The sequence below is a fragment of the Pyxicephalus adspersus genome, chromosome 6 (assembly GCF_032062135.1).
Source record: "Pyxicephalus adspersus chromosome 6, UCB_Pads_2.0, whole genome shotgun sequence".
Lineage (NCBI taxonomy): Eukaryota > Metazoa > Chordata > Amphibia > Anura > Pyxicephalidae > Pyxicephalus > Pyxicephalus adspersus.
This window is the reverse complement of record NC_092863.1, coordinates 84,628,103-84,653,665: the sequence shown is the minus strand read 5'-3', so window position 1 is coordinate 84,653,665 and position 25,563 is coordinate 84,628,103. Positions and strand designations below refer to the sequence as shown.

At 38.6% G+C, this 25,563-nt stretch overlaps 1 protein-coding gene across 9 annotated transcripts in view; it reads left to right on the top strand.

Annotated features, from left to right (window-relative positions):
• The window catches only part of MAP3K1 (mitogen-activated protein kinase kinase kinase 1), a 55,412-nt gene extending 31,049 nt beyond the window's left edge, over positions 1-24,363 (top strand). For all 9 annotated transcript variants that reach the window (XM_072416410.1, XM_072416418.1, XM_072416412.1 and 6 more), the window contains 19 exons: positions 3,525-3,675; positions 4,928-5,122; positions 5,588-5,788; positions 7,607-7,723; positions 8,764-8,912; positions 11,351-11,472; positions 12,904-12,985; positions 13,665-13,851; positions 14,279-14,563; positions 14,733-14,854; positions 14,942-15,033; positions 15,360-15,549; positions 15,853-17,122; positions 17,530-17,682; positions 18,442-18,604; positions 18,682-18,813; positions 19,324-19,466; positions 19,602-19,733; positions 20,262-24,363. In XM_072416410.1, the coding sequence (XP_072272511.1) occupies positions 3,525-3,675; positions 4,928-5,122; positions 5,588-5,788; positions 7,607-7,723; positions 8,764-8,912; positions 11,351-11,472; positions 12,904-12,985; positions 13,665-13,851; positions 14,279-14,563; positions 14,733-14,854; positions 14,942-15,033; positions 15,360-15,549; positions 15,853-17,122; positions 17,530-17,682; positions 18,442-18,604; positions 18,682-18,813; positions 19,324-19,466; positions 19,602-19,733; positions 20,262-20,411 (4,036 nt within the window). In that variant the 3' untranslated portion in view covers positions 20,412-24,363. The remainder of the gene's footprint in view (positions 1-3,524; positions 3,676-4,927; positions 5,123-5,587; positions 5,789-7,606; positions 7,724-8,763; positions 8,913-11,350; positions 11,473-12,903; positions 12,986-13,664; positions 13,852-14,278; positions 14,564-14,732; positions 14,855-14,941; positions 15,034-15,359; positions 15,550-15,852; positions 17,123-17,529; positions 17,683-18,441; positions 18,605-18,681; positions 18,814-19,323; positions 19,467-19,601; positions 19,734-20,261) is intronic.
• Positions 24,364-25,563: the final 1,200 nt, after the last annotated feature.

The following is a 25,563-nucleotide window of genomic DNA, read 5'->3' as shown; positions in this document are numbered from 1 at the left end:
GTGAATTGTTGCTGAATTAGTAGGTTTTTAGGTTTATATTAAGATTATTAGTCATTTAATGTCTTCTGATAATCACGTTTGTCTTTGTTTCTGTGGTCCTTAAGCGATCATTTTTCTTTAGCCTCTGCTGTTGTGTAGTGTGTTCAGATCAGAGCACTTCCTTTTGTGTTCTTATGCCAGGCTTACAGGAACTGCGCAGCTGTTGTTGCTGCGTGTGTGTTTTCTTGGGGCAGGAAGTCTGAACAAGAAAGAAAACAAAGTCTCCTTAAAAAAGAAAAAGGAAGTAGCGCGCACCATCTATTTCACTTTTTTGTGATTTTTAACCCCTCTCATGATATTCTGTATACACCATGTGTTCTGAGTTGTTTCCAGATATGTCTTTTATTTTTATTGGCAACCCATGTGTTAGTGTGAGATCTGATTAATGCAATGCCATCTCTGGGCTGCCATATCTTTAGTCAGATGGGAAGAAACATCTGACATCTGTCCTTTCTCATTACCATGTTGTGTCTGGTTACCCTTGCTTGACAGATCACCACCTGAGCACTCTATTAAGATACAAATCTTTCTGTGCATCTGGGGACAGTTTCATATTTAAAATAAAGACCTTTTGTCCCGAATAAACTCAGGCAATCACTTCTTTGTTGCCTAATCTCTTGAATTATGGTATTTATTGACATTTATATATTTGACATTTATTCTCAGGCTTGGTGCATGGGTAGTGGGGCTGGATCTGGTGGTACTGGTGTCAGTAATATGCAATACCACAATGCACAGCAGTTTTCTCCCCAGCCCTTTTTAGCTGGGTGCACCACTTGGCCCTTTTCAGTAACCACCCAGCTGTTTTTGGTTGGTTAATGAAAAGTTGGGTCACAATACAGGGGCTGCCACCCGGCTTAAAACAAATTCTGGGTTGAACACTGCACAGGGTTATGCATTATTTAAAATGGCACTCTGACTTCAGAAGCCGGCCATGCACCACTATGCACATGCTGTGCCCTCTTACACTAAATAACAAATATAGGGCAGATGAACCTTTTGTGTGTCTGTGTATTGTGGTGCATATAGAAGCTCAGAATACAAAGGGAAATTACTGTTTTTTTTTTTTGTTTTTTTTTAAAGAACAATGTTGTCTTTGTCTTTATAGGTATAATGGAACTGAAGGCATGTTCTTCTGATTTTTTGTTAGGTTAAAGAATAAGTTCATTTTTACATTGTTTACTTGCACTGACCTAACCTAACCCCTCATACTGTTCCACTGTTGCCGACTCACCAAGATCACTATCTTGCATTTGTTGACATTCCCCCATTGCAAGTAGTCTGTGCCGGTGCATTACAGCCCCATAAAGATCCATAGGCTCTATTCAGGTTGGCATGCGAGCCAAGTCCGCGGGTCTGTACTGAGCTGGCATGGACAGTAGATTTTAGACGGGGGAATGTAAAGAAATACAAGATTGCACCCCTTTGCAACTTGGTAAGTAGACAACTGTAAAGAGGAGGCGAGATAAGTTCACATATTTTTTAAACTTGGGCTCAGCTCTTCAAACTTTTCCCAGGATTTTTTTTGCAGTCGGTCCACACTGTACAGATTTTCCGTCACATCCTGTCTGATGGGTGTTGCAGAACAGAAAGTGTGGTTGTACATCTCCTCAACCGCACACAGACATTGGTTCTAATTGTGGAGTTTATTAGTTAAATGATGGTACAGGTTAGAGGTCTGTATACATTGCATAGTGTCCACAAGAATGCTTTATACTTCTTCCTACATGTTTGATGGTGTGCAACCTGCAATATACATTGATCTGTATTGGCGGTGCTTTCCCTTTAAGCCGTCATGGCCTGGCCAGTATTTGCTCCCCCAGTGAGCAGACCTGTGTCTCCAGTTAGTCAGTAGAGATCAAGTACAAACACAGAGCGACTTCACAAAGCTTTGCTCTTATCCAGTTTCCCGTCCCAGTTCATTGAAAGGGATTTTCTCAGAGGGGTTTCTCTTTCTCCAGGAAGGATAGTGTTGTGGGGCTGCTTGCCATATGTTGGATGTTATCTGGTCTTTCCTCAGCCTTCTATTCTTTAGACATTCACACTCCACAATAAATGTATTTAAACTTTACGGGCCAGGCCAAATTACCTACTAAAGAGTACCTGTTGTACAGGGCTTATTGCAGAAAATGCAGAGTGGATCGCTATATCTTGTGTTTGGCAGGAGTGGAACTGTTTCTAGCTTTTAGTTTTTTCCTCTGTTTGCTAATGTTTACTATAACATAGAATGGTAATGTGCAAAATGATATCCAGGACCCATCCCCACTTTTATATAAATGCTTAATGAGTAGTGTCGGTACAGGTAACTGGGCTGATGGAGAAATGTAGATGAGTAGACAGTTCATTTTAATATGTTACATGTGAATTCAGCGTTTTGGTAACACAGGTGAATACATGTTTTGTATGTTTTGCCTTGGATTCTAGATGGTTTTGTTGTACTTGGTGATTAATTGCATCAATTCCCCATGTTGTTTATATCACTTCATTGCTTTTATGTCTTTCTGTCTTAGCGCTTTGGATCTACTATCCTTGTGTGCGTGATCTATAAGAATTTCATCTGTAGCACCACCTTCTGGTTGGATTTGGATTTGTAGCACCATCATTTTCAGCTATGCAAACAAGGGGCCTACATAACACAATTGAAATCATCTTAGTTGTCCCAGAACTTAATTTATTATTATTAAACAGGATTTATATAGCGCCAACATATTACACAGTGCTGTACAGTACATAGTAGTTGCAATTGACAGACAAATACACAGTTACACAGGCGGATTGGAGGACCCTGCCCCGAAGAGCTTACAATCTTGGAGGTGGGGGATGTAACACACAATAGGAGGGTAATTGTTAAGATTTCCCCTTGATTTGGGTTTGGTGGCAACTCAAATTTTGGATTTACCCCTCACCTAAATTTGGCAGGTGTACTTTAAACATATATTACCTGTTACCTTGTAATGTACTTAAGCTTCACTCCTTAACAACTGATGGTGGTTGAAATTTGGTTGCTATAGGTTAGTGCAGGTCTTGCACGCTATCCGTGCTTTTTGCAGACTTTTTAACTTAAGTGTCTGTCTGTTTCATCACTCATAATGGGAGCTTTGTGCTGTGAGTTGCTATGCCCAAGGCCGTGTAATAGACTTTCTGGCAGGTTTTGCCAGGCTTGCCCTTCCCTCCAAAGCAAGACGCATTAGTAGACATGTCTGTTTATTTTTTTGAAAGGTTATTGATTGTGTTGAAGCTTCATATCTCCAGTTTCTCGACATCCACCATGCCCCACAGCACTTCTGCTCTAAAAAGCAAACAAGCAAATATTTCGGAGTGCTGCATACGTGCCGTGCTCCAGCCAGTTGGAATTAATCTCTCAGTAATTGTAATATGAGAAGCAGTGCGGATGAGCTGAAGTTTGTGTGCCACGGCATATCCTGGATGGCTGTGCTTTATGAAGTTTAACTTTTTTTTTTTCCTTTTTTTTTGTCTTCCTGCAGCCGTGACATGGAAAATAAAGAAACACTCAGGGGGCTGCAGAAAATGGACGACCGCCCAGAGGAGCGTATGATCAGGGAAAAACTTAAGGCTACATGTATGCCAGCCTGGAAGCACGAATGGCTGGAGAGGAGGAGCAGGCGAGGCCCCGTGGTAAGTAAGCCTGACCACGCTGCCTTGTTTGTGTTTATGGGGACACACTGCCCTCTTGGGTCAGTGGTGACTATAGAGCACAGCAAACCTTTTCCGTATAGATTTGCGGAGTGGAGTTGTGATTTAAAAAACATTCTAATGTGGAAGAAAAGGGAAAGAAATATTCCTGTCAATTGTTTATAAGATGCCCTAATGAAAATGTTGGTGCCGTTTTGAAACCCAAATGGTCCCCAGGAATTTATCTTTCTGGTGAGCAGCAAACATGACTTGCTTCCTTACAAAATTACAGGCATCCAAAGCTTAGCTTGTGGTTTGCACATCTATTTCAATGGTCAATTTAGTGATTTGTGTACACCCCTACTGCTTTAGTTCTGCTGGCGTGTGCCGTAATCCCAAATTTTGCACCAAAAGGAAAGAATACCCAGGCATATAGTTTTTGCTGCAAGAGCAATTGTACTTGGACATTGGAGGTGTTCTGAACAAGTTCAGGTACTAAGTCCACATATACACGCCAGGTGATTCTTGTCCGATAATCACGTTATGGCTGATATCGGACGAGAATCTGGCTTGTGTACAGCACTTGTCGTCTGTCGTTACAACAATTGTCCTGGCAGATTAACAGATGACGAACGATCGTAATGAAAGTGAAGGGGAGAGCATGCAACGAGGTGCTGCTCTGTCTTCTCCCCCCTCCCCTCTACACGGATGTGCAGCCCTCGTTCATGTATCTTTCAGTCTTTTGTCATTGGAAAGAATCGTGAAAGATCTATTCCAATGTCAATTATTTCACGTGTGTACCCAGTCTTATCTGGGTTTTCCTCGTGTCATTTTAGGATTAAGGTAAACTTGTTGCTTTGTCAAATGAAAAAGTGATGGACAAATGACAAAGTGATGGACAAATCACCTACTTTGTAAAGGTTGTCCCAAGAGTGATTTAACTAACTTTGGCTCTACAGTTTCAATTACCTCAGTTACAAATCCCTGTCACACCTGTGAATTTAGTGGAAAATGTAAAATTACACAGGTAAATGAAGGAATAAAAATGCTATACTTGTTACTTGAGAAGTAATATGTTGAAGGTTAACTTATGGCTCATGCTTTGTGTTTGGGTATCGGTTACTTATAGCTTTATAATGCCTTTACAACACATTTGACAATTATTTTAGACAGTAAAAAAACCCCTGTGTTACCTGCAACTGCTAAAATGTGAGTACTTATCATTACCTGGTGTTTTGCTCTTTGTGTAATGCAGGTCGTAAAACCAATTCCTGTGAAAGCTGATGGGATAGAGACTCCTAAATCAGACTCTTCTGTGGATGGGTCATTGAACGGATCATCCCATGTTCTGAAGGGGAGACGCAGTCCTTCCCCCAGCAGCTCATCCAGTTCTTCCAAATCAAAGCCAGAGTCTCCAGGAATGAAGAGAAGAGGCTTGTCTCCTGTACCTGTAAGTTCTGCCATAAATACCAGGGGACTACATAACCATTGCTTTATTCATTAGTATACTCATACAAAAGCTGTTCAGTTTAGGGATTTTGTCCTTCATTTTGTAACCAAAGTGTTAATTGCTAATCATTCCATGATAGAAAGTGTTCTCATTATCTTCGTCATTATTTAATTGGTAATACATAGTGTTGCTTTAAACATGAAAATGTGCTATAACAGGTCCAGAGATTTGTCAAAAAAAATAAAAAAACACATTCAGAAGTCTCTCGTTATCTATGTTTGCTTCTTAAATGAAAAATAAAATTGTTTGTTAATAGGGTTCTGCACTATAGGAAAAGGATCTCGCCATTGGCAGATTAGGCTTTCTAATGAAAGAACTTGAACAAGTACAGATACAACATATCCGTGCTTGGACGTTACATGGTTATTGGATGATGTGTTCATGGATATTTATGTTTTTCTGCAGTTTCAAAGCGGACGTACCACTCCACCACGAAGAGCACCATCTCCTGATGGCTTTTCCCCATATAGTCCTGAGGAAACCAGTCGCCGGGTGAACAAAGTAATGCGAGCAAGACTCTATCTGCTGCAGCAAATAGGACCCAATTCATTTCTGATTGGTGGGGACAGTCCAGATAACAAATACAGAGTTTTTATTGGTCCACAGGTAAGTCTGTTACATAAAACCCTGTTCAAAAAGTTGCAGTATTTTTAAAACTAGGATATTATTTTCCCAAGTCTTCTATGGACCTTTCTGGTTGACAGCAGAGATCATACAATATCAGAACACACAAATCCCAATCATTTTTTTTTTTTTTTTTGGTTTAGTCCTGCATATAGCTTGCTGGAAATGAGAAAAGTCATTGATTCACATTTCTGAAGCTGCTTTGAGATAATTTCATATACAAAATTGAAGTTATCCTTCCTTTTTCCAAATATATTCTTCTGTGTGTCTCATGATCTTTGTTTTTAAATTAATGAGAATCTGCGTCTCTGCCCTGCAAGTCCACAGACTTGGCTTGTCATTTACACACGCAGGCCTTCTCTAGCTGTGCTGTGACTAAGCTGATGTGACAGACGATTTAAGAAGATTTTATGTGCACGGTATGAAATCTCTTGGAACTCTGTTCTGACATGGGCGGTCTCCATCACAGGGGCTTCTGGGTAATGTAATTAATAAGGATCCCGGTGCTTCTCCAGGCTAGCATTAGGAGTTCATTCATTTTCCTATTACATAGTATCACATCTTCATTCTGTGTATTTTATAGATGATATATATACGTATGTAGAACGGGCAATTATTGAGCAGGCTGCAAAGAACAGAAACAAGGAAGCATTACTTTTTATAGGGAGCTGTAACAGTAGTGGTCTCTTACAGTTTCTTGAAGCATGCCCATAGCTTGTTTATAGCAATATTCACAATCTTGGATCATTTCCTATAGTATGTCTGCAATCTGACAACTTTTCGTAGCATTGCTTCGTTAAATATTATGTGCAGTCCTTTGGTGATTCTAGGGGCCACATTTGAGGTCCCCTTATCTAGTAAGTTGACCAGCACTGCCTCTTCTAAATGTAGATTTGATACAGTGCTTGTCTTTCTGTGTTAATAAACTTGGCCCACTTTATGATATATTACGGTATGGGCAATTACATGCCTAATGAGATCATGGGAACATACACAAGAACAAGAAGCTGCACAAACACTAAACTTCATTTCATTGCCCTGAAGGCCTTTGTGTTTACGTTGATGATTTGTTAATACGATTTTATTTCACTCACCTCAAAGACCTCGTGTACCTGCTGCCAAAAGCATCTGGGGCACCTGACGTCCTTTTTCAAGTTGTTTACAAACTACATTTTCTCATTAAACATCTGTTTCCAAATGTTTCCATTTTTTAGATAGTTGCTGATAGTCAATTACTCTTTTACCTCCATTGATGGGATTTCTACAGTGGGGGGTCCTGTCTGTATATACCCTTCTTTTGCTGTTCCTGCTTTTTTTTTTTTTTTTTTTTTTATAAATGGAAAAAGAATTTCGAGCTCAGGTGCTCAGCATGTGTTCATTGTGACACATAGTGGCAACCTCTACAAAAAACTGTGTTAATGCTTTTCAAGTAATCAATACTAAATTTTAAACTTTACCCTTTGCAAATGTGCTGGTTCTGTTTTAGAAAAGCTTTGGATGTCTTTTTTTTTTTCTTTTGGTTCTTGCCAATAGATCCCACAGATTAAGCTACTAAAAGATATAGGAAACTCACAAGGTGTTTAGTTCTCTGGCAACACTGAAATATCAGTGTTTGAGTGGGCAGAACCTTTAGGTCTGCCAACTGTTACTTTCCCCCTCTACCAACATTTAGCTCCGAAAAAGCTTTCACAGTAAAAATCATTGGGGGGAATAGTTTTAGGACTTGTCTTGTTCTCTCCATGATAGTGTGGTATTATCTTGTCTCTGACAACAAGTAATTGGTGCTTTGTTCTGTTCCAGACCTGCAGCTGCGGCAGAGGGGCGTTCTGCATCCATCTTCTCTTCGTCATGTTACGGGTGTTTCAGCTGGAGCCATCGGACACAATGCTGTGGAGGAAAACCTTGAAGAATTTTGAAGTATGCTAATTCTGTGCACATTGTCTCAAAGAAAATGATTGTATTGTGCCAGCAATTTGCAGTCCTCCCATTTGAGCATCTCCCTCCCCCATCTGAACAGGAAAGTGGTTTACAGAGCAGATCCTAATTGCTTACAGACTATAGAATCACTGTGCAAAATGAGCTTTTTGTTGGACAAAAATACTATATGGGGGTTATGAGGGAAAATATAAACAAAGAGCTCATAGAATTGTCTGTAGTACAGATGTAAAATGCTAATTGTGATCTGCAAGGGGTTTTCCAGCAGAAACAAAAACATTCTAAGATACTTTAGGATTCCTCTGTGATCCTTCCAATATACAGTTTTTTTCCTGACACTTTGGGGTCGGACAAGGTACTGCTACTGATTGCTGAACATGACAAAAAAAATCAGAATAATCAGCAAATTTTGACTGAACAGTCCTTTATATTCTCGTTTTATTTTTTTATTTTAACCAAAGTGATCCTTTGGATGGTTAATATTGCAGTCCAGACCCTGACCACAGATTTAGTAAAAACATTCTGCCTACCTCAACCTATCGGTGAATCAGAGGTTGCGTACAGACCTCTCCATGTTGAATTGAATCCATGTGGAAAATTAACTGGTCAAAGTTGCACTAAGTTTAGCTGCTCATAAGTTGGGTCGTTTGAGACCTTTTTGATGGGTTTTTTGGGTGTGCTACTCATTACCACTAGTAACTATTGATCAGTCTGATCTCTTCATTTCATGGAACCACATTTCAGTCATTTAAATTTCAAGTTTAAAAAATTTTTTTCTGAAACGAATATTGGCACAGGAGGATAATAAGAATTATTTCCAGGATTAAACATCTCTTATGTATTAGGATTTACATAATGGACTTACGATTTTAGATTTTTATTTTGTTGCATGAAGCTTTGATCATATTTTAGTTTTACATGTCCTCTGTCAGTCCTTGTACCATGTTTAGTATCTCTTAGCTCTCTTTAGATAGTATTATGTACTGTCCAAGGCTTCACTTTTTTGTTCTTTTTTCTGTTAGGTTGAAAGTTTGTTCCAGAAATATCACAATAGACGTAGTTCAAGGATCAAAGCTCCATCTCGTAACACCATCCAGAAGTTTGTATCACGCATGTCCAATTCTCATACATTGTCCTCATCCACCACTTCCACATCTAGCTCAGATACCAGGTTTGTACATGGCAAGGGCCACCGCAGTATTTTTCTCATCCCCTCGTTTGAGCAGTTGAATGCAGCCTGTGTGCCTGATCTCTCCTCTTTAGACATCTATATATTTATTTGCCTTTGTTCCTTTAAAAGTTTAAAAAATAGGTTTTTATATCTTGTAAATAATATATATATATATATATTAGATTTATTTTATATATTATGAAACTTTTATGCCTTAGGGATAAGGAGCTGCTGCTATCCTGAACTGAATACTCCTACATCAGGGGGTGTCAAACTCTGGCCCCCAACGCCTTTTTTTTTGGCCCCCAAAGGAATCCTGAATATGAACTGCAGCTGTCCCGCCGCTGCATTGAAATAGCGGTGCTACCACAATTCCTGGCATCACTCACGTCTATAGACCAGCGGACGCTCTGCCTATTGGTGATCCCGCAATGGTCTGTTTTATAGACGCAAATCAGGGAATTTTAGTAGCGGTGCTATTTTCAGTGGTGGACCACTCATAAGATTTAGCTCCGTATTGGCCGCGTCTGGCATTTCAAGCACTCCCCCGCAGCTGTACTTTTCCTTGCTACTCCAAGGCATGGACTTGAATGGTTGGATTTTCATAAAAGAATATTGTAATTATTATTGTTAGCCTGTGCAAAAAGGTTACCATTGAAATTTAACTCAAAAGGCTACAAATGGAGAAAGAGGCATTCTTAAAATAAAAAAAAAATGTTTTATGCCTCTTTTCTTTAGGTACATGCCACTTTATTAACCTTCATACAGCCTAAAGGTTCGAGTTTCCATTAATGTTTTGCAGTTTATAAAGATTTAAACTATCCAGGCAGCACAGAATAGGCAGAACTGGTTGGTATAAAATTGAGCCATTCTGGTGTCCTCTGTGGATGTAGATTATGTTGGAAATGATTCATATCTGTAACTGCTGGATATTCTAGGTAAATAGTACAAAAACAGGAAATGGAAATAACATTGCTCTTGGTTTTATTACAGATGTGGTTCTTTGAATGTTCAATGGAAATTGTTTTGTTGGTACAGAATCAGAGCACATTTTAAATTAATAAAAAAATTAAAAAAGAGTTTACGAAGATCTAATTCACATGGAGTTTGCCATTTTAGGTATTTTTATCTCCTGATATAAAATGACATAACTATTATTCTAGCTTAGTTAATGGATTCTAACGTTTCTAGATCAATCATATTTACATGGGAAAATGTCCAATTCAGATCAGAGAACAGTGGCCAGACTGTATCTAGCTGATAAAAAGGCAACAATAACTCAAACAATCAGTTGATGCAACCGAGGTATGCAGAAGAGCACCACTGAAAACTCTTTTCAAACATTGATGCAGCAGGTGATGACACTCATTGCCACTTCGGTTGTGGCACCTAAGGATACAAATTGCAGGGTCCACCAAAATTGGAACAAAAAATTTTTTAAAATGTTTCCTGGTATGATTTCTACTTCAAGTTTGGATAGTAGGGACAGAATTTGGCATCAGCCATATGAAAGCATGGATCCATCCTTCCTTGTATCAACAGTTCCGTCTGGTAGTGTTGATGTAATAGCGTGGCAGATATCTCTTTGGCATACTTTGAACCCCTTAGTACCAACTGAGTATTGTTTAAATGGCACAGCATACGTTTATTGTTGCTGACCATGGGATAGGATTGAGGATAATGCACTGTATGTTACATCTCAAACTGATTTTTTGAACATGACCGTTTTTTAAGCAGCCCCACAATTACCAGATTTAAGTTCATTAGAGAACCTGTGGGATGTGGTTGAACAGGAAATTTGTATTTGTATTATGGATGTGCAGCCTACACGTTTGCATCAACTCCTTTATGCTTTATCATTACAAACTCAAATTCCTTGTGGAATCTTTCCAGTACATTGTTGAATCTATCCAGAGGAATTGCAGCAGTTCTGAAGGCAAAAAGGGGTCCAAGCAGGTCCTTGTAAGGTGTACCTAATAAAGTGGCTGTGAATGTTTGTTAGGTCAAATTTAAATACAAAGTCCATGTTGGTTTACAAAATAGATGTTTAAAAAAAAAAAAAAAAACTGTGAAAGTTACTTGGTCCCTTGCAGTCCACTGTACTGTGGAGCTCAGACTAGAAGAGACCAGGCAGGTCAAGTAGCCAGTAAGCGGTTCTGCAGTGCTTGTGTGCGAACAAAGAGCACATTCATAAGCGAGATCAGGTAGTTGAACTTCTTTCACTGTCACGATTTTTAGAGGTGTGTTTAAATTGTAGAACAATATGGAAATTTGATGCTTAAAATCGTTCTTGTATGTAGCTCCCCTGTGTGTTTAGTGGTTGCAATGAGGCTTTAATGTCAACAACCAGTACCTTGTTGAACCACAGATATGCTTTTAAAGCCATTTGGTTCTCTTTTTCAGACTAATGTGACAATTGTTTTTTGTTTAATCCACAGCATAAAAGATGAAGATGAACAAATGTGTCCTATCTGCCTGCTGGGCATGCTGGATGAAGAGAGCCTGACTGTATGTGAAGAAGGCTGCAGAAACAAGCTACACCACCACTGCATGTCAATCTGTACGTCACCCACTTTTCTGCATGTCACTGTGTCACCGTCCTAAACTTTCAACCGTGCTACTTACTTACTAGACTTGTTGAATACATGGTGGAAATGGGCACTGCTTGCATCACATTGCAGATAGGTTTATCATTCACCAATGCATTACATGACGAGACATTTGCTGATTTTAAAATCGTAACAATGACCTATCATTGTTTAGTCTTTATTTAGAGTCAGGTGTAAGAATTGGCAGACGTACTCAACCCCCCTGGCGGTATTCCCGAGTGTGGCTCGGGGTAAAAAAATAAAAAGTTTTAAAAGGGGCTAATTTTGAGCTAAACTTGGGGTAGCTAAAAACATTAAAAAAAAAAACACCTGATCCCTCCAGCGTCCCCAGGGACGTCGGTGTGTGCGGGAGGCATGTCAGGGAAATTCAAATAATTTTGTATTGGATTCAATACAAAATAGCTGTATTGAGTCCAATACAAAGAAATCTTTATATATACAATTATACATGCTACTGTACAGTTATATTAGTGTTCAGTATATTATGCACCAAGATTTTTGTTTTGTTTGTTTTTTTCTTAGTTTATTATTAACTGTAATAAATATTGGACATAATTTACTGAGTTATGCCTAAGAAGTATAGGCCTACAATGTAAATTTCCATGCAAAATGTACCGAATTGGAACGCCAGGGGGATTAGGTTGGAGGTGCATGTGTTTGCTAGATGCAAACGTACTGGAGGATTCAGATTAGTTTGAAAGAAAACTTAGTTGTGTTTTCTTAAAAATAAGTGAAATGGAACACCAACTTAACTTGTTGTATTTGCTGGTATTCACAAAGTAATAGCAAAAAGTAAATTGTTAGTAGGATAGATGCATATGCACAGGTAGGAATGCCTGGTCCAGGTATGTGGACTGTACACATACATTACAACAATAAACCTCCAAAATTCTGATGTTTCTGTCCTCTCTAAAGGACTACTATTAAAGTGTTTCTAAATTGCATTGATCAGGCGATCTCTGATTCTGACAGAGGATTGCAGCTTGGTTATTGCTTCTGTTTGTTTTTTATTTGTGAACATCAGTCCTCTAAATTTCATCAGAAGAAGACAAAATTAGTGAAGTGAATTTACTTCTAAAATAAAATACAATCAGAATAGTTTACTGTAGTCAAATTACCAATGATTGTGTCACTGCTGCCATCTAGTGTTTCAACATTTTAGTAGCCTCGCCTATACATGATTACCACCAGTTTACTTATTATTATTATTATTAATCATTTTTTTAAACCGGATTTATATAGCGCCAATATTTTAAGCAACGATGTACATTAAATAGGCATATATAACGGTTGTGCACATTCTGGAGTTAATTAGCAGTTATTAAACTGAATCTCATTTCTTTTTTTTTTTAAACTAAATATTTGTTTTTTCAATTTATTAGGGGCAGAGGAGTGTCGGAGAAATAGGGAGCCTCTAATTTGTCCTCTTTGTCGGTCAAAATGGAGATCGCAGGACTTCCACAGGTCAGTAATCAGAATATTGGCTGCTGCATTTGTATTCTGATAGTACATAGAAATCTGATTTTCTGCAAAATTTCATCTTTTAAACATACTTGTTAGTTCACATCAAATCAGTATATAGTAGATCTAAACTTCGTGTTCATATGAAAATTAGGTGAATGTGAAAAACATTAACCTAAATGTTAAACGCCTTGAATATTTGGGATGTTTTTTGTGTGTTTTATCCGAGGATACCACATATTTTTATGAAATACTGTTATGCTTAGATGGGAGAATTAAAAGCTGTGGACAGGTATTCCATGCCTAATAAATTAGGACTATCCATGGCTTCCTATACCCCTGATTCCTAGATTGGTTTGACTGGCTGCAAATATGCTTTTTCCACTCCATGTATGGCTAAATACTTTGTTAAAAGTGCCTGCTCAGATACTCGGCTCAAAATATATTTACCTTCTTTACACCCCAAGCACAGGGTATACTTCTGCTTGTTTAGTAAATAACATGCGGCAGCTGTTCTCAATTCGTCATTTAAAATCAATGGGTAAAGAGCATATTTATTTATACACTTATAAGGGTGATACATGTAAATATGTCAGGAGGTACTTGAGAAAAGCTGCAATAACAATGTTAAGATACTGTCCTATGTAAGGAAGCTGAGTCTTTTTTTCTTTTCTTTGTTTAGCCATGAAATGCCCACTCCTGTAGATTCTCCTCCTGTACTTCGGGCTGCACAGCAGCATTCTCTACAACAGCAGCAGCCTACAGCTGTAACCCAAAGAAGGTCACAGGATTCCAATTTAAACCTAACCAATTATGGTGTTCAGCAGATTCCCTCTGCCTACAAGAACATGGCTGAGCCATGGATTCAGGTAAGAGAGTAACTTTTTTTTTTCATGCCTTTGTTCTGGCAGACAAAACTTTGTCACTTCTGGGTGGTGTGGTGGGAACTTGGCACTACCTCCTTTTTCTAGCCCAAAAAAACAATCATGCACACATATTTCTATTGGCCCAACACTAATGGACTACCTCCAAAAGCTAAAAGAAATGTTCATGAGGCAGAAAGTAGCCAAACCATCATTTTTTAATTTTTAAAGGATGTACTGAAGCTTTACATGTTAGAATGGAAGGGTGTAAGTGCTTTGTTTGGGAAAAAACACATTTGTTTTTGTACAGCCAGTGAAAGACCTTGGATTTAAAACAAGGCCTTGTAATTGGAGCACAATTGCTAAGAATACAAGTGGTTATGCGGTTATTGTGACCTTTTGTGCTTTTTTTTTTTTTTTTTTTCTTGTGCAGGTCTTTGGAATGGAATTGGTAGGCTGCTTGTTCTCTCGTAACTGGAATATCAGAGAAATGGCCCTTCGCCGTCTCTCACATGATGTCAGTGGGGCCCTGCTTTTGGCTAATGGTGAAAGCACTGGAAATTCTGGCACTGGTGGCAACTCTAGTGGCTCCACCTCCCACTCTGCCAGTGGTTCATCTCAGTCCAGTATCTCAGGGGACGTTGTTGTGGAGGCCTGCTGTAGTGTGCTGTCTATGGTGTGCGCTGACCCTGTCTACAAGGTCTATGTTGCTGCTTTAGTAAGTGAATTTATATATACCAGACCTTAAAAAAATGTTATCCAATGTCTATATATAGTGCACATAAAGCACCTTACAATAAAAAAATGTTTTCATCTGTGCAAACACTTTATTTTCAAGTTTTTGTGTCTACCTGATTAAATTTGCCTTTCTTTTATTCTGCTCCTAGAAAACGTTAAGAGCCATGCTGGTGTACACTCCATGCCACACAACCACTGAAAGAAAGAAACTGCAGCGGCTTCTCAACCCAGTGGTTGAGACTATCCTGGTCAAATGTGCTGATGCCAACAGGTAATCCAGAGGGAGAATCTCATATATGTTTATTTCCTGCAATTTTTGACAGATGGATCTCTTATCAAAATCTGTTGTCTCTTACAGCCGCACAAGTCAGCTTTCTGTTTCAACATTGCTGGAACTATGCAAAGGACAAGCAGGAGAATTGGCTGTGGGTAGAGAAATCCTCAAATCTGGTTAGTACGGTTATGGCTACATGTTCGGATTGCGGTACTAGAGATTATTGCTATTTGCCACCACCCACCTTGGTTTATATTACTCGTATTTGCACACTCTGAGGAAGCAGTAAAAGTACTTTAAAACAAGCCCTTGTGCATCTGTACCTATAGGTATTGTGTAAAAAAAAAAAAAAAAGTGGCAAACCGTAGTGCAGTGTTTTTTTACAAGAACAGGTTAACAGTAGTTTCCCTGCTTGTTAGGAATATTTAAGGTAATTAGAAAGTGAATTTTTTTGTATCTCTCTGCATCTCACTGTAACAGGTGGCTATCCTTATTTCTCTAGGTTCCATTGGTATCGGTGGAGTTGAATATGTCTTGAACTGTATCCTTGCCACCCAGACAGAGTCTAACAACTGGCAAGCATTACTTGGCCGTTTATGTCTCATTGACCGGCTCTTGTTGGAGTTTCCTGCTGAGTTTTACCCCCACATCATTAGTGGAGATGTTGTGCAAGCTGATGCAGCAGTAGAAAGGTATCAAGAAGCTTGTTATTAATGCAGTGCAATAGTATACAATTAAGTAAAACCTGTTTTTGCCTGTAGATATATATATATTCCTAATATAGGTGATTTTATGTTTATATAAATGTATTCTCAGCACTGTTCTTTGTGTTGAGAATGTTTGTTTTTAGGTGGGGGGGGGGGGGGGGGGGGGGGGGGTTTAGCTACCCAAATGGGTGGTTAAGAAGAATTTCATCTACTCAAATAAAACCACAAGTGATACGAAATGCATTTGCTGATTTTTATACTAGTTTGAGACTCTTTTCTTTCTCACAGGTATAGGAACTTGCTATCCTTGCTAAATTTTGCACTGCAATCCATTGACAACTCTCATTCGATGGTAGGAAAATTGTCCCGTAGAGTGTTCTTAAGCGCAGCCAGGATGGTCGCCAGAGTCCCCCACGTGTACGTCAAGCTGTTGGACATGTTGAGCACAACTAGCTCAACGCATTACAGCCGTATGCGGAGACGTTTAATGGCAATTGCTGAAGAAATGGACATTGTGGAGGTGATTCAGCAAGGCCTGGAGGAATCTTTTGAACACCGCAGAGAAGCTTTTGTGCAACCCTCTGCCCCAGCCAACTCTCCTGTTACTTCACAAAGTAATTCCCCAGAACACACTATGCAGCTATCAGGGAAAGTCGGGATCGATCCTAGTGTCTCAAAAGCTGCTTCTAGCCCTGAGGACTTAAACGAGGCACTTGAGGCAATCTCCCTAGGGCACCCGCTATCCACTGTAACGACTGAGCAACCAAAGCCTGCCATCCAGACTAAACGCAGACCATTAAGTCAATGCTTGAACTCCCCTTCTTCATCACAACCTTCTCATTCCTTTTTCCAGACCTTACCTTCTCCTTCCTCAGCCCCATCTGTGCCAGCTGGCCCTGTCGCAGATATCCCAAAATCTAAACCTCAAGGATTTACTCCCTGCAAGTTGTCATCTGCTTCCCCTCAAACTCAGAGGAAGTTTTCTCTTCAGATACAGAAGCACTATTCAGGAAGTAGAGAGCCTGAAAAACTGTCCCCTGTTTTCACTCAAGCTAGGCCACTTCCATCTCCACAAATACACAGGCCAAAGCCATCTCGGCCTACTCCAGGTGACTTTGGGAAAGTGGCAGAGTCTCCAAAAGGAAATATGACTCTTGAGCTAAATGTTTCACATAATGACAGTGGTGGTTGTTGCACTAATGCTGTCATACCCAGTGATGACACTGTTTTTACCCCTGTAGAGGAAAAGGGTAGACTGGATGCCAATGCAGAGCTTAATTCCAGCATGGAGGACCTTTTGGAGGCATCCATGCCTGCTTGTGATGGTACGGTCACCTTTAAGTCTGAGGTGGCCGTGTTGTCTCCAGAGCGAGCAGAAGTTGATAACACCTACAAAGAGGATGTCAGCCACAATCAGAAGTGCAAAGAGAAAATGGAAGCAGAGGAGGAAGAAGCACTGGCTATTGCTCTCGCAATGTCTGCCTCACAGGATTCCCTGCCAGTCATACCCCAGCTACAAGTGGAGAATGGGGAGGACATTATCATTATTCAGCAGGATGTAAGTTTTGTCTTTAATGCAGTTTTAAGATATGGTTTGGGGGAAATGTGTGTACATGTTAAGAAAAATGACTTTATATTGCTACTTTTTAAAATGTTCTTTCAAAGACCTAGGGCTTGACATTGCCTCCTGTAGATATATTCAGCCTCTTTCTTTTGGGGTTCAAAAGCCTTAGGTTCTCCATTAACAATATATGCATATTATGTACCTGTTAGTGGTAAATCATGGAGGTAGGATTTAGGCATTACTACTAAAGGATTTGCTGACTATATAGTAGGAACTGGTGAAATACTGTGCATGGGACATTTTGATCCTTTATTTCTGGCTGTGTCACCTCAGGTCATTGTGTTTAGCGCAGGCTTTTATGTAAAGGATTGTGTCATTAACTTGCTGATTTTTTTTGTTAGACCCCAGAGACCCTCCCTGGACATACCAAAGCAAAAAATCACTATCGGGAAGAGATTGAATGGCTCAAAGGCCAGCAAATTGGATTAGGAGCTTTCTCTTCCTGCTATCAAGCACAGGATGTTGGAACTGGCACCTTAATGGCTGTCAAACAGGTGAGAAAATCTAGTTTGTAAATAAATTTTAATCCATATTCTAATATTCACACGTGATTTACTCCATACAATATAATAAGGAGTGATTGACTGAGGTGCAAGGCTTTTAGGTAGTTCTTATGGCATAATATTCAGTGGGCAACTCGTCACTTATCAACGCCATTGGATTGCAGCCTCTTTGCTGTTTAGTGATGTAAAGACCTTTAATATTTTCCAAACTCTGTTTGTGACTCAATAGATTCTGTGCTCATTTTTATATTGTTAGCCAGCCATAGGAGACTGTGTGACCTGTGAACACAGACCTATCCGAAAAGCCCTAAGGCTTTTTTTAAACTTTTTTTTTTAAAAACTTTTTAACCTAAGGCTATGGCTTTAAACTTGAGAGGTCACCTGGAAGTCAGATTTTGGATAAACACCACCCATTCGAATGCTATTTTTTATTTTGTTTTATTTGTTTTATTGCAATTAAAAAAATATGGTAGATATGCAAAAGTTTGACCAAAAATAGTAGTTTCCTTTAGCATTCCCCATTGTTTGTTACTTGCAATAGCCTGTGTCAAATTTCATGACTTTGCAGTTTGTGTTCAGGGTAGGATCTAAGCCCTCGCCCCATTCCACAGTACAAGATAGTGGCTTTAACTTTATGAAGACTCAAGAAGTACTTAATTTTATTTTGTTATTGAGAAGTAATGTTGTGTTGGTATGTACTCATAGAGAGCCTTTCTGTGATTATTAAATATTATTTTCTTTTTGTGCCAGGTGACCTATGTGAGGAACACCTCTACCGAGCAGGGAGAAGTAGTGGAGGCTCTACGGGAGGAGATTAGGATGATGGGTCACCTCAGCCACCCAAATATCATAAGGATGTTGGGAGCGACCTGTGAGAAGAGCAACTACAATCTGTTTGTGGAGTGGATGGCAGGTAAGGGCAAAAATCTCACTTTGTGTGTAAAACTTCTGTTGTGCTCTTTCCTTTCTAATCCTATTTTGTGTTTTCAGGTGGTTCTGTAGCACACCTACTTAGTAAATATGGAGCATTTAAAGAATCTGTCGTCATCAACTATACGGAGCAGTTACTGCGGGGACTCTCCTACCTTCATGAGAACCAGATTATTCATAGAGACATAAAAGGTAGGGGGTAGAGGACTTTGAAATGGGTGATTTATTTGTGGGCTCCAGGATTATATATACTTTCTATTGTAATAAACATTTTTTTAAATATAGTTCTTAAATTATATTGCAGCCAGAAATCTTTGATATTGCAAATGAGCATTGCCTTATGTTTAACTGTAGGCTGAAGGTTTTTATTTTTCACAGTGAAGCCTTCAGCATGAATTTGATCACTGTGTAAGATCTGATAGTGATTATATAACTGGTAATATTGCTGGTTGGTTATTTATGTAGGGACCAGACCAGCCATTGATAACTGGGATTATCAGCCTGCAGCTGCACTAAATGTTGGCTGATAGCTCCTAAATAGGAGAGAGTCTACAAGTGTAAATTTTTTTATATACAAGATGTCATGGTGGATCATGCTCAGCAACTGTAATTGATGGTGGGCAGTATAGGGTTAAGTGTCAAATGTCACGTTTATGGATTGGCTGTTTTATTAAGATTTTTTTTTTCTTTACCTCCTTTCAGGTGCTAATCTACTGATTGACAGCACTGGACAGCGACTGCGAATTGCTGATTTTGGAGCAGCAGCTAGACTGGCATCAAAGGGCACAGGTGCCGGTGAATTTCAGGGGCAGCTGCTGGGAACAATAGCTTTTATGGCTCCAGAGGTAAACTTATTCCTGCACATCTAGCATTCATTTTAAAGAACATTTTGTTGAGGGATTATAGCATTTTTTTCTTTTGTCTGTAGTAAGAAAAAAAGAATAACCTTTTCAAAACCTTTTTTTCTCTTGTAACTATAGGTGCTAAGGGGGCAGCAGTATGGGCGGAGCTGTGATGTATGGAGTGTTGGCTGCAGCATTATAGAGATGGCATGTGCTAAACCTCCATGGAATGCAGAGAAGCACTCGAATCACCTTGCTCTAATTTTTAAGGTATACCTGCATTCTGCACTGAAACAACAAATGTGTTTAATTTGTAAGCCTGTGGCATAGTCATTACTTATGGGATCATGGTTCTAAAGCCCAGCTGTGACACAGGCTCCATAATGTTGTGTTTTTATTTTCTACTTCTTAAAGTGGAGCTATAGTTCTGCTTGAAAAATTTGTGAACAGGCAATGTCCCTTGTGCTATTAAGCGTACTTGCCTGCCTGTTCGGTAACTAATAACCTGCTGAGCTGTGCATGCATGTGAGATGCTTCATATGGAATGACTCCTGTGCATGTGTCATGCTAGCTCTGCCAATTATGACTTCTTGGCTTTATTTGTACTGCTGACTATTGTCACCTAGATAGAAATTGTGGAGAATTGCAAACTTTAAGCGTTTCTCTCACCTCTTGTTCTGGGGACATCTTCCTGTGGTTTGACACCTGTTCTGGCAACAGCCAATGCTATATGAAATATCAAAAATTGATTACCACAGTGCCACACTGAAATTATCCTTTTAATTCTTTCACATTTAGATTGCAAGTGCAACAACGGCTCCATCAATTCCGCCGCATCTTTCTCCAGGCTTGCGGGATGTCACCCTTCGATGTCTGGAACTTCAGCCTCAAGACCGGCCCCCATCAAGAGAGTTACTTAAGCACCCGGTCTTTAGAACAAAGTGGTAGAAGCATTCTCTACAAAAGACCATTTTAAGATTGCTACTGAAATAGAGACAGGGAGCCTGTTCATCTACAGCTGCATGTCCCGTCTCTGCCATACTGTACCTGTGTGTAATGTCTGCCCTCCCTGCCCTGTGCATGACCACTTCATACCTGGAAAAGCTTCAGAACAAGGAGGACTTTAACAAAAAATAATTGAGACAAAATGTGTGCCTTGTGGGAGATACCTTTCCAAAAATTTTAATGAGAAAGAGATACCTATGCTCCTTTGACTTTCAATTGTATAATTTTATTATTTTTTTATTTATTACATATATATAAAACACATTTTTGTGTGCTTTGTAATTTTAGTGAAATTTGCATGAACGTTACTTTGTGGGCCATGGCTTCTGGCATCAGTCTAAAATATCTCCAGCTTTCTGAAGCTTCCACTGAGGCGTCATGACGGCAATGCGGGGCAGAGCCTGTAATTAGTGTATCTGTCAGGTCGCAGTATACATGGCCATAGAGATTACTGCAATGTGTAAATATTGACTACACTGTATTTTACCACAGTTGTACAACACAGAACCAATCTTTGTTGCCGCTTTTCTTCATTTAGAGAACTGTTATATCATTTTTAGGGTTTTTTTTGTTTTTGTTTTGTTTTTTTTGCAAAGGGGGTAAAGTTACATTTTTCGGTAAGCTTTTCCCTGTATGACAATGAGTAATCTGGAACTGATAGTTAAAGTCGATTAGTCATTGAACTTCAAATTAAATGACGAATATGGTTACATAAGGATATGTACACAGGTAGAATTAGGCTTGGCTTTTTGAGGGCATCTGTATCCAGCAATAAAGAAGCAGTCTGGCAATGCTGTAGTTAAGCTTTACCCGCCTCCTGGAAATTGATGCCACATAATTTGTGAGCAGCCTTTAAAGGACCCTAGGAGTATGTAGCAACATCTGTCATGTGTATACCCACAAACAAGTGCACCATTACTGGTATCTTACAGGAAGTAGAAATTTTTCTTCCTCAATTATTTGAAGTGACCTTTTGGGAATAGTAAAAAGGTTATTCCAATAACTATAAAACCAAATGTATACTATTTAGGATGTTTATGTGCCATTTTTTGGGGTTCATAGAAAACAGTAATTGTGCAAATAATTGAAGCCACTTCAATAAATTTGAAGTTTAACTTGGGACCACAAGAATTTATTCAGGACCTTATAGTAAACTTCTGCAACTGTATGTGTGCTTGGGTTGGATCACCTTCAAATTAAACTGATTCCATTGCCTACTGGATGTCTTCAGGTTTAAGTGTATTTGGTCATACATACCTTAACTATGGTTTTCTAGTTATGTGCATGGCTCTGAATCCTCAAACAGGGACCCTTCAGTTCTCTATAATTTTAAATAACTGAGCATCTGCCAATGATGACTTGTTAGTGCTAGTTTACTGTTAGAATGTGCAGTATGACAAATATCACCAAATTTCAGAGGGCTCTGAAGATAAAGTTTATATCTTTTAATAACATGCAATTCTATGCACTGATCATAAATTATTGAAGGTAAATAGGACTTGGATTTTAGCTATTCAGTTCCAGATCACTCAAGCATTGTACCTGACCATTTACTGTCTGTGCATTTTGATTTAGTTAAGGTATTGTGCATTGATTGCTCAGCCTGCTCTCTCAATCAGTAATGTCTGAGAAGTGTTCTTTGTCTGGAATATTCAGGTTTAATATTTTTCTACTAAAAGTATTTTGAAGTATAGTTCTATTTCAAACCAAATCAAGACAACTGTAACTTGACCACTTTCACTGTCTGTCTGCTCTCTGCTGGTTTCCTTCTGTTGTACATCATGCATTGGGAACTTGCTTGTATGCAATATTAGTCTTGGCAGAAGCACAAAAGGCTACTTGAAAATCTGCAACTCCCCGATAGTTATAGGATGATGATTGCGGCTCTTAGAGCTTAACCCTTCCGTTCACAGAGCTATAGCTAACCAATATTCAGATACTGAGCTCCACCTTCCTGTCACCTTTCCTAACAAATTGGCAGCAAATGTGTTGTTATACGATATATTACCTATAGTGTTCCATTAGGGGCAATGCATACTCAACAGTTGCAGTAACAGCTCAGAAGTGCCATTCATTTTGCAGACTGCACCAAATTTTTGTTGATTTCAGCAACCTATTTATTTTGAATAGGGTGGCCAACCCATGGCAGTATGTAGAATGAACCAACCCTTGGCCGTATGGAAAGGGTAAATGGAGTTGCATTAAAATAATCCTCCCCTTTCATGTCTATGAAAATGCTAGATGCCTGGTTAGGATGATGCCCCTCTGCTTTAAATCAATACTTGAAGTCTCTGTCTTAGAGTACGCAGATAAGCATTTAATTCTAATCTGCATGCTTGTCCCTGATTAGCAATTGGCATTCCTGAAGTAAGAGGGGCAACATTATTGTCAGGTAACTCCGATTTACAGAGATCAACATTAGCCGCCTCCATATATCTTCCTGGAAACATTTCTTTACTATAGAATGCTGGGTGTATGTAAAGAACTGCTCAGTTTCTGATAATTTAGTATTCCATAGGTTAGATTATATAAAGAGTTCTAATTTACAGGTTTGCAAATCTCATTAGCCTCCTCTTACAATATGAGATTTGTCAGGGTTATAATTTCAGATTTGAGTCCAGCCTGCTGTATTGTTATTGAGACAGCGTGGACAGAACAAAACGTTACCATACATCATCCCTGAGCCGTAGGAGCCAAGCCTCACCCTGCATCTATCGGAAATTCTAACCCTTTTATTGTACTGTGCTCTTTTCATTCTTCTCTTTGTCACTTACAATATAATAATAGAAGGAAGATGGCAGCTCTTTTGCTTTTCTTTTTATAATAAAAGTTTCAATCATTTTTTTTTTTAACTCCTTGGAAGCCGGTTGGGGATGTTGCACAATGAAAACTAATAAAAAAGGTTATTCTGACTCTCAGGATCATCTTAATAAGCTATTGTACATTTCAGCAAATGTACCTTGTATGGATCTGGGCAGTTTTGTTTTAGATAGTACAGAAACACATGCTGAACTGTATTTAAATGTGAATTTTACAAATTTGGACATTCCTTTTTTTTGTGTGTGTGTGTGCGACAGACAAGCATATTCCAAAGAGTTAAATCTTGTTCCGTAATGTGAAAATAAGTAGCTCTAACTGTATTTTACTTGACAGCTATGCTTTGGCGTAATTATTTTCCTTGAAGTCTTAAATATTCATCAGCCCCATGTTTTACTTGCTACTGATGCACTCTGTCTGATTTTATATACTGGAAATTTGTTGGCTGTTTTAATGATTTTTTTTCTCTCTCCTCTTTGCATAATTGAACCTCATCTAATCAGTATTATTCTAGATTCTTTCCTTTCCACTAGGAGTTTCTTCTCCTCTGTTCTTGCTAGCTGGCAATTGTGGTGTCCTATTTTTATGCAGATTGTGATATAATCTTATTTTCTTTGGATCAAAGCTGGACTGAAAATTGTATTGTATAATTATTTTTGTGACTTTCTTAATGTTATTTGGTACTTGTTAAGTTGTAAATAACGGCTACTGCTTGTTTTTATTTCAGTCTCTACTACCTCAGGTGTCCTATAGTTTTTTGTTTTGTTCATTTTTTTTTTTTTCTTCTTCTACCAAAGTTGACTTTTCACAATGAAACTATACTTGCTGTAAGATTCCTAAGACTTCCAGGGCTCAAGGGCTAATTTCTCTTTAGCACCTTAACTGTGCAAGCAATTGTTGCGGAAATCTCTGGGTTAAGAAAAATGAAATTTGGCTTAAATGTATCCTTTGTTATTTTAAATATATCATGATATTTTAATTATTAAAGGTTTTTAACCCGTGAACCGATTTTATAGTATAATTTGTACCTATTTTGGTGTTTTTTGTCTTTATAGTAAATAAAAAGATTTTGAACAAATCATTGTATTGTTTTTTCATGATGCTCTGGAACTACATTGGTGACTTGGAATGCTATAAATGACAATATTAATAAATAAATGTGGTCAAATATACCAAATGTGGTATATTTGTACTAAAATATATGCTGGAACTATATTATCAATTCTTGCCTTTCTATGTGTGATACAGCACATAGGTGTAAATGGGCAATTTTTCATGTTTTTGTTTCCATATCAATGTTCACCCCAGAAATTTTTTGAGCCGGGTGGGAAGAAATTTTAGGTGGGTGCTAGCCCGTGTTGTGAAAAAAATTCCTAAAGCGTACCTAAACTCAACATTTTCACTTATCATAAAAAGGTAGACAAAGAGAAAATGTTAATAATTTTGTTATTTTTAAGTCCCCTTTCAGGATCAAGACTTAATGGGAGCACAAAGCCTTCCTGGGATACCTACGTCACGCATAGGCTCTGGGTGCTCCTGCGCATGGCCAAAATCAGATCGTGTAAATTTTTGGTTTTCAGTTTAATTCCGCTTTCAGTAACCACCCAAAAACAGCCCGGTGGTTTTTATTTATATGTAGAGAGAAAAGCAATGTTTACCAGCATGGCAGCTTTGTATTTTTGTTTACAGGTTTATTGTTGCTGCATGTTACTTGTATAAACTGTTATACCATGAGACTAATCTACCTAAAATGATCCTGTCGCCATTGGGTTAAATGTAAAAGAAAAGCATCTATACTTGCCTTTTTGGTAGCTCGTAATATCTAATATATATATATATATATATATATATATATATATATATATATAGCAAATATAAGTGAGTCAAACAAGTGAAGCTTCTTCTGAAAAAGGTTATGATGCTGGAACGGTTTCTGAAGTTAGATAATAAAATGACAAAGTCCATATTGTGATTTTATTAAAGCTCTCCAAGGCTAGAGAGGATATGCATTCATCAGTGTACCTGAATGATCCAGCAAACCTGGAATGGTTCTGTTTCAGGATTGAAAACATTTGCTAACAAATAGCAATGACTTAGAAATCCATTCCAGGTTTGCTGGATCACCCAGCTTCATTGATAAGTGTATTTTCTCCAGTTGTGGAGAGCTTTAATAAATCGGACCCTTCGTGTTTTATATATTACCTTCAGGAGTGTCCAATGGTACAAAATAGCAGGTGTAATAAATTAGCAAAGAGCCTAGGTCCATCCAAAGATTATA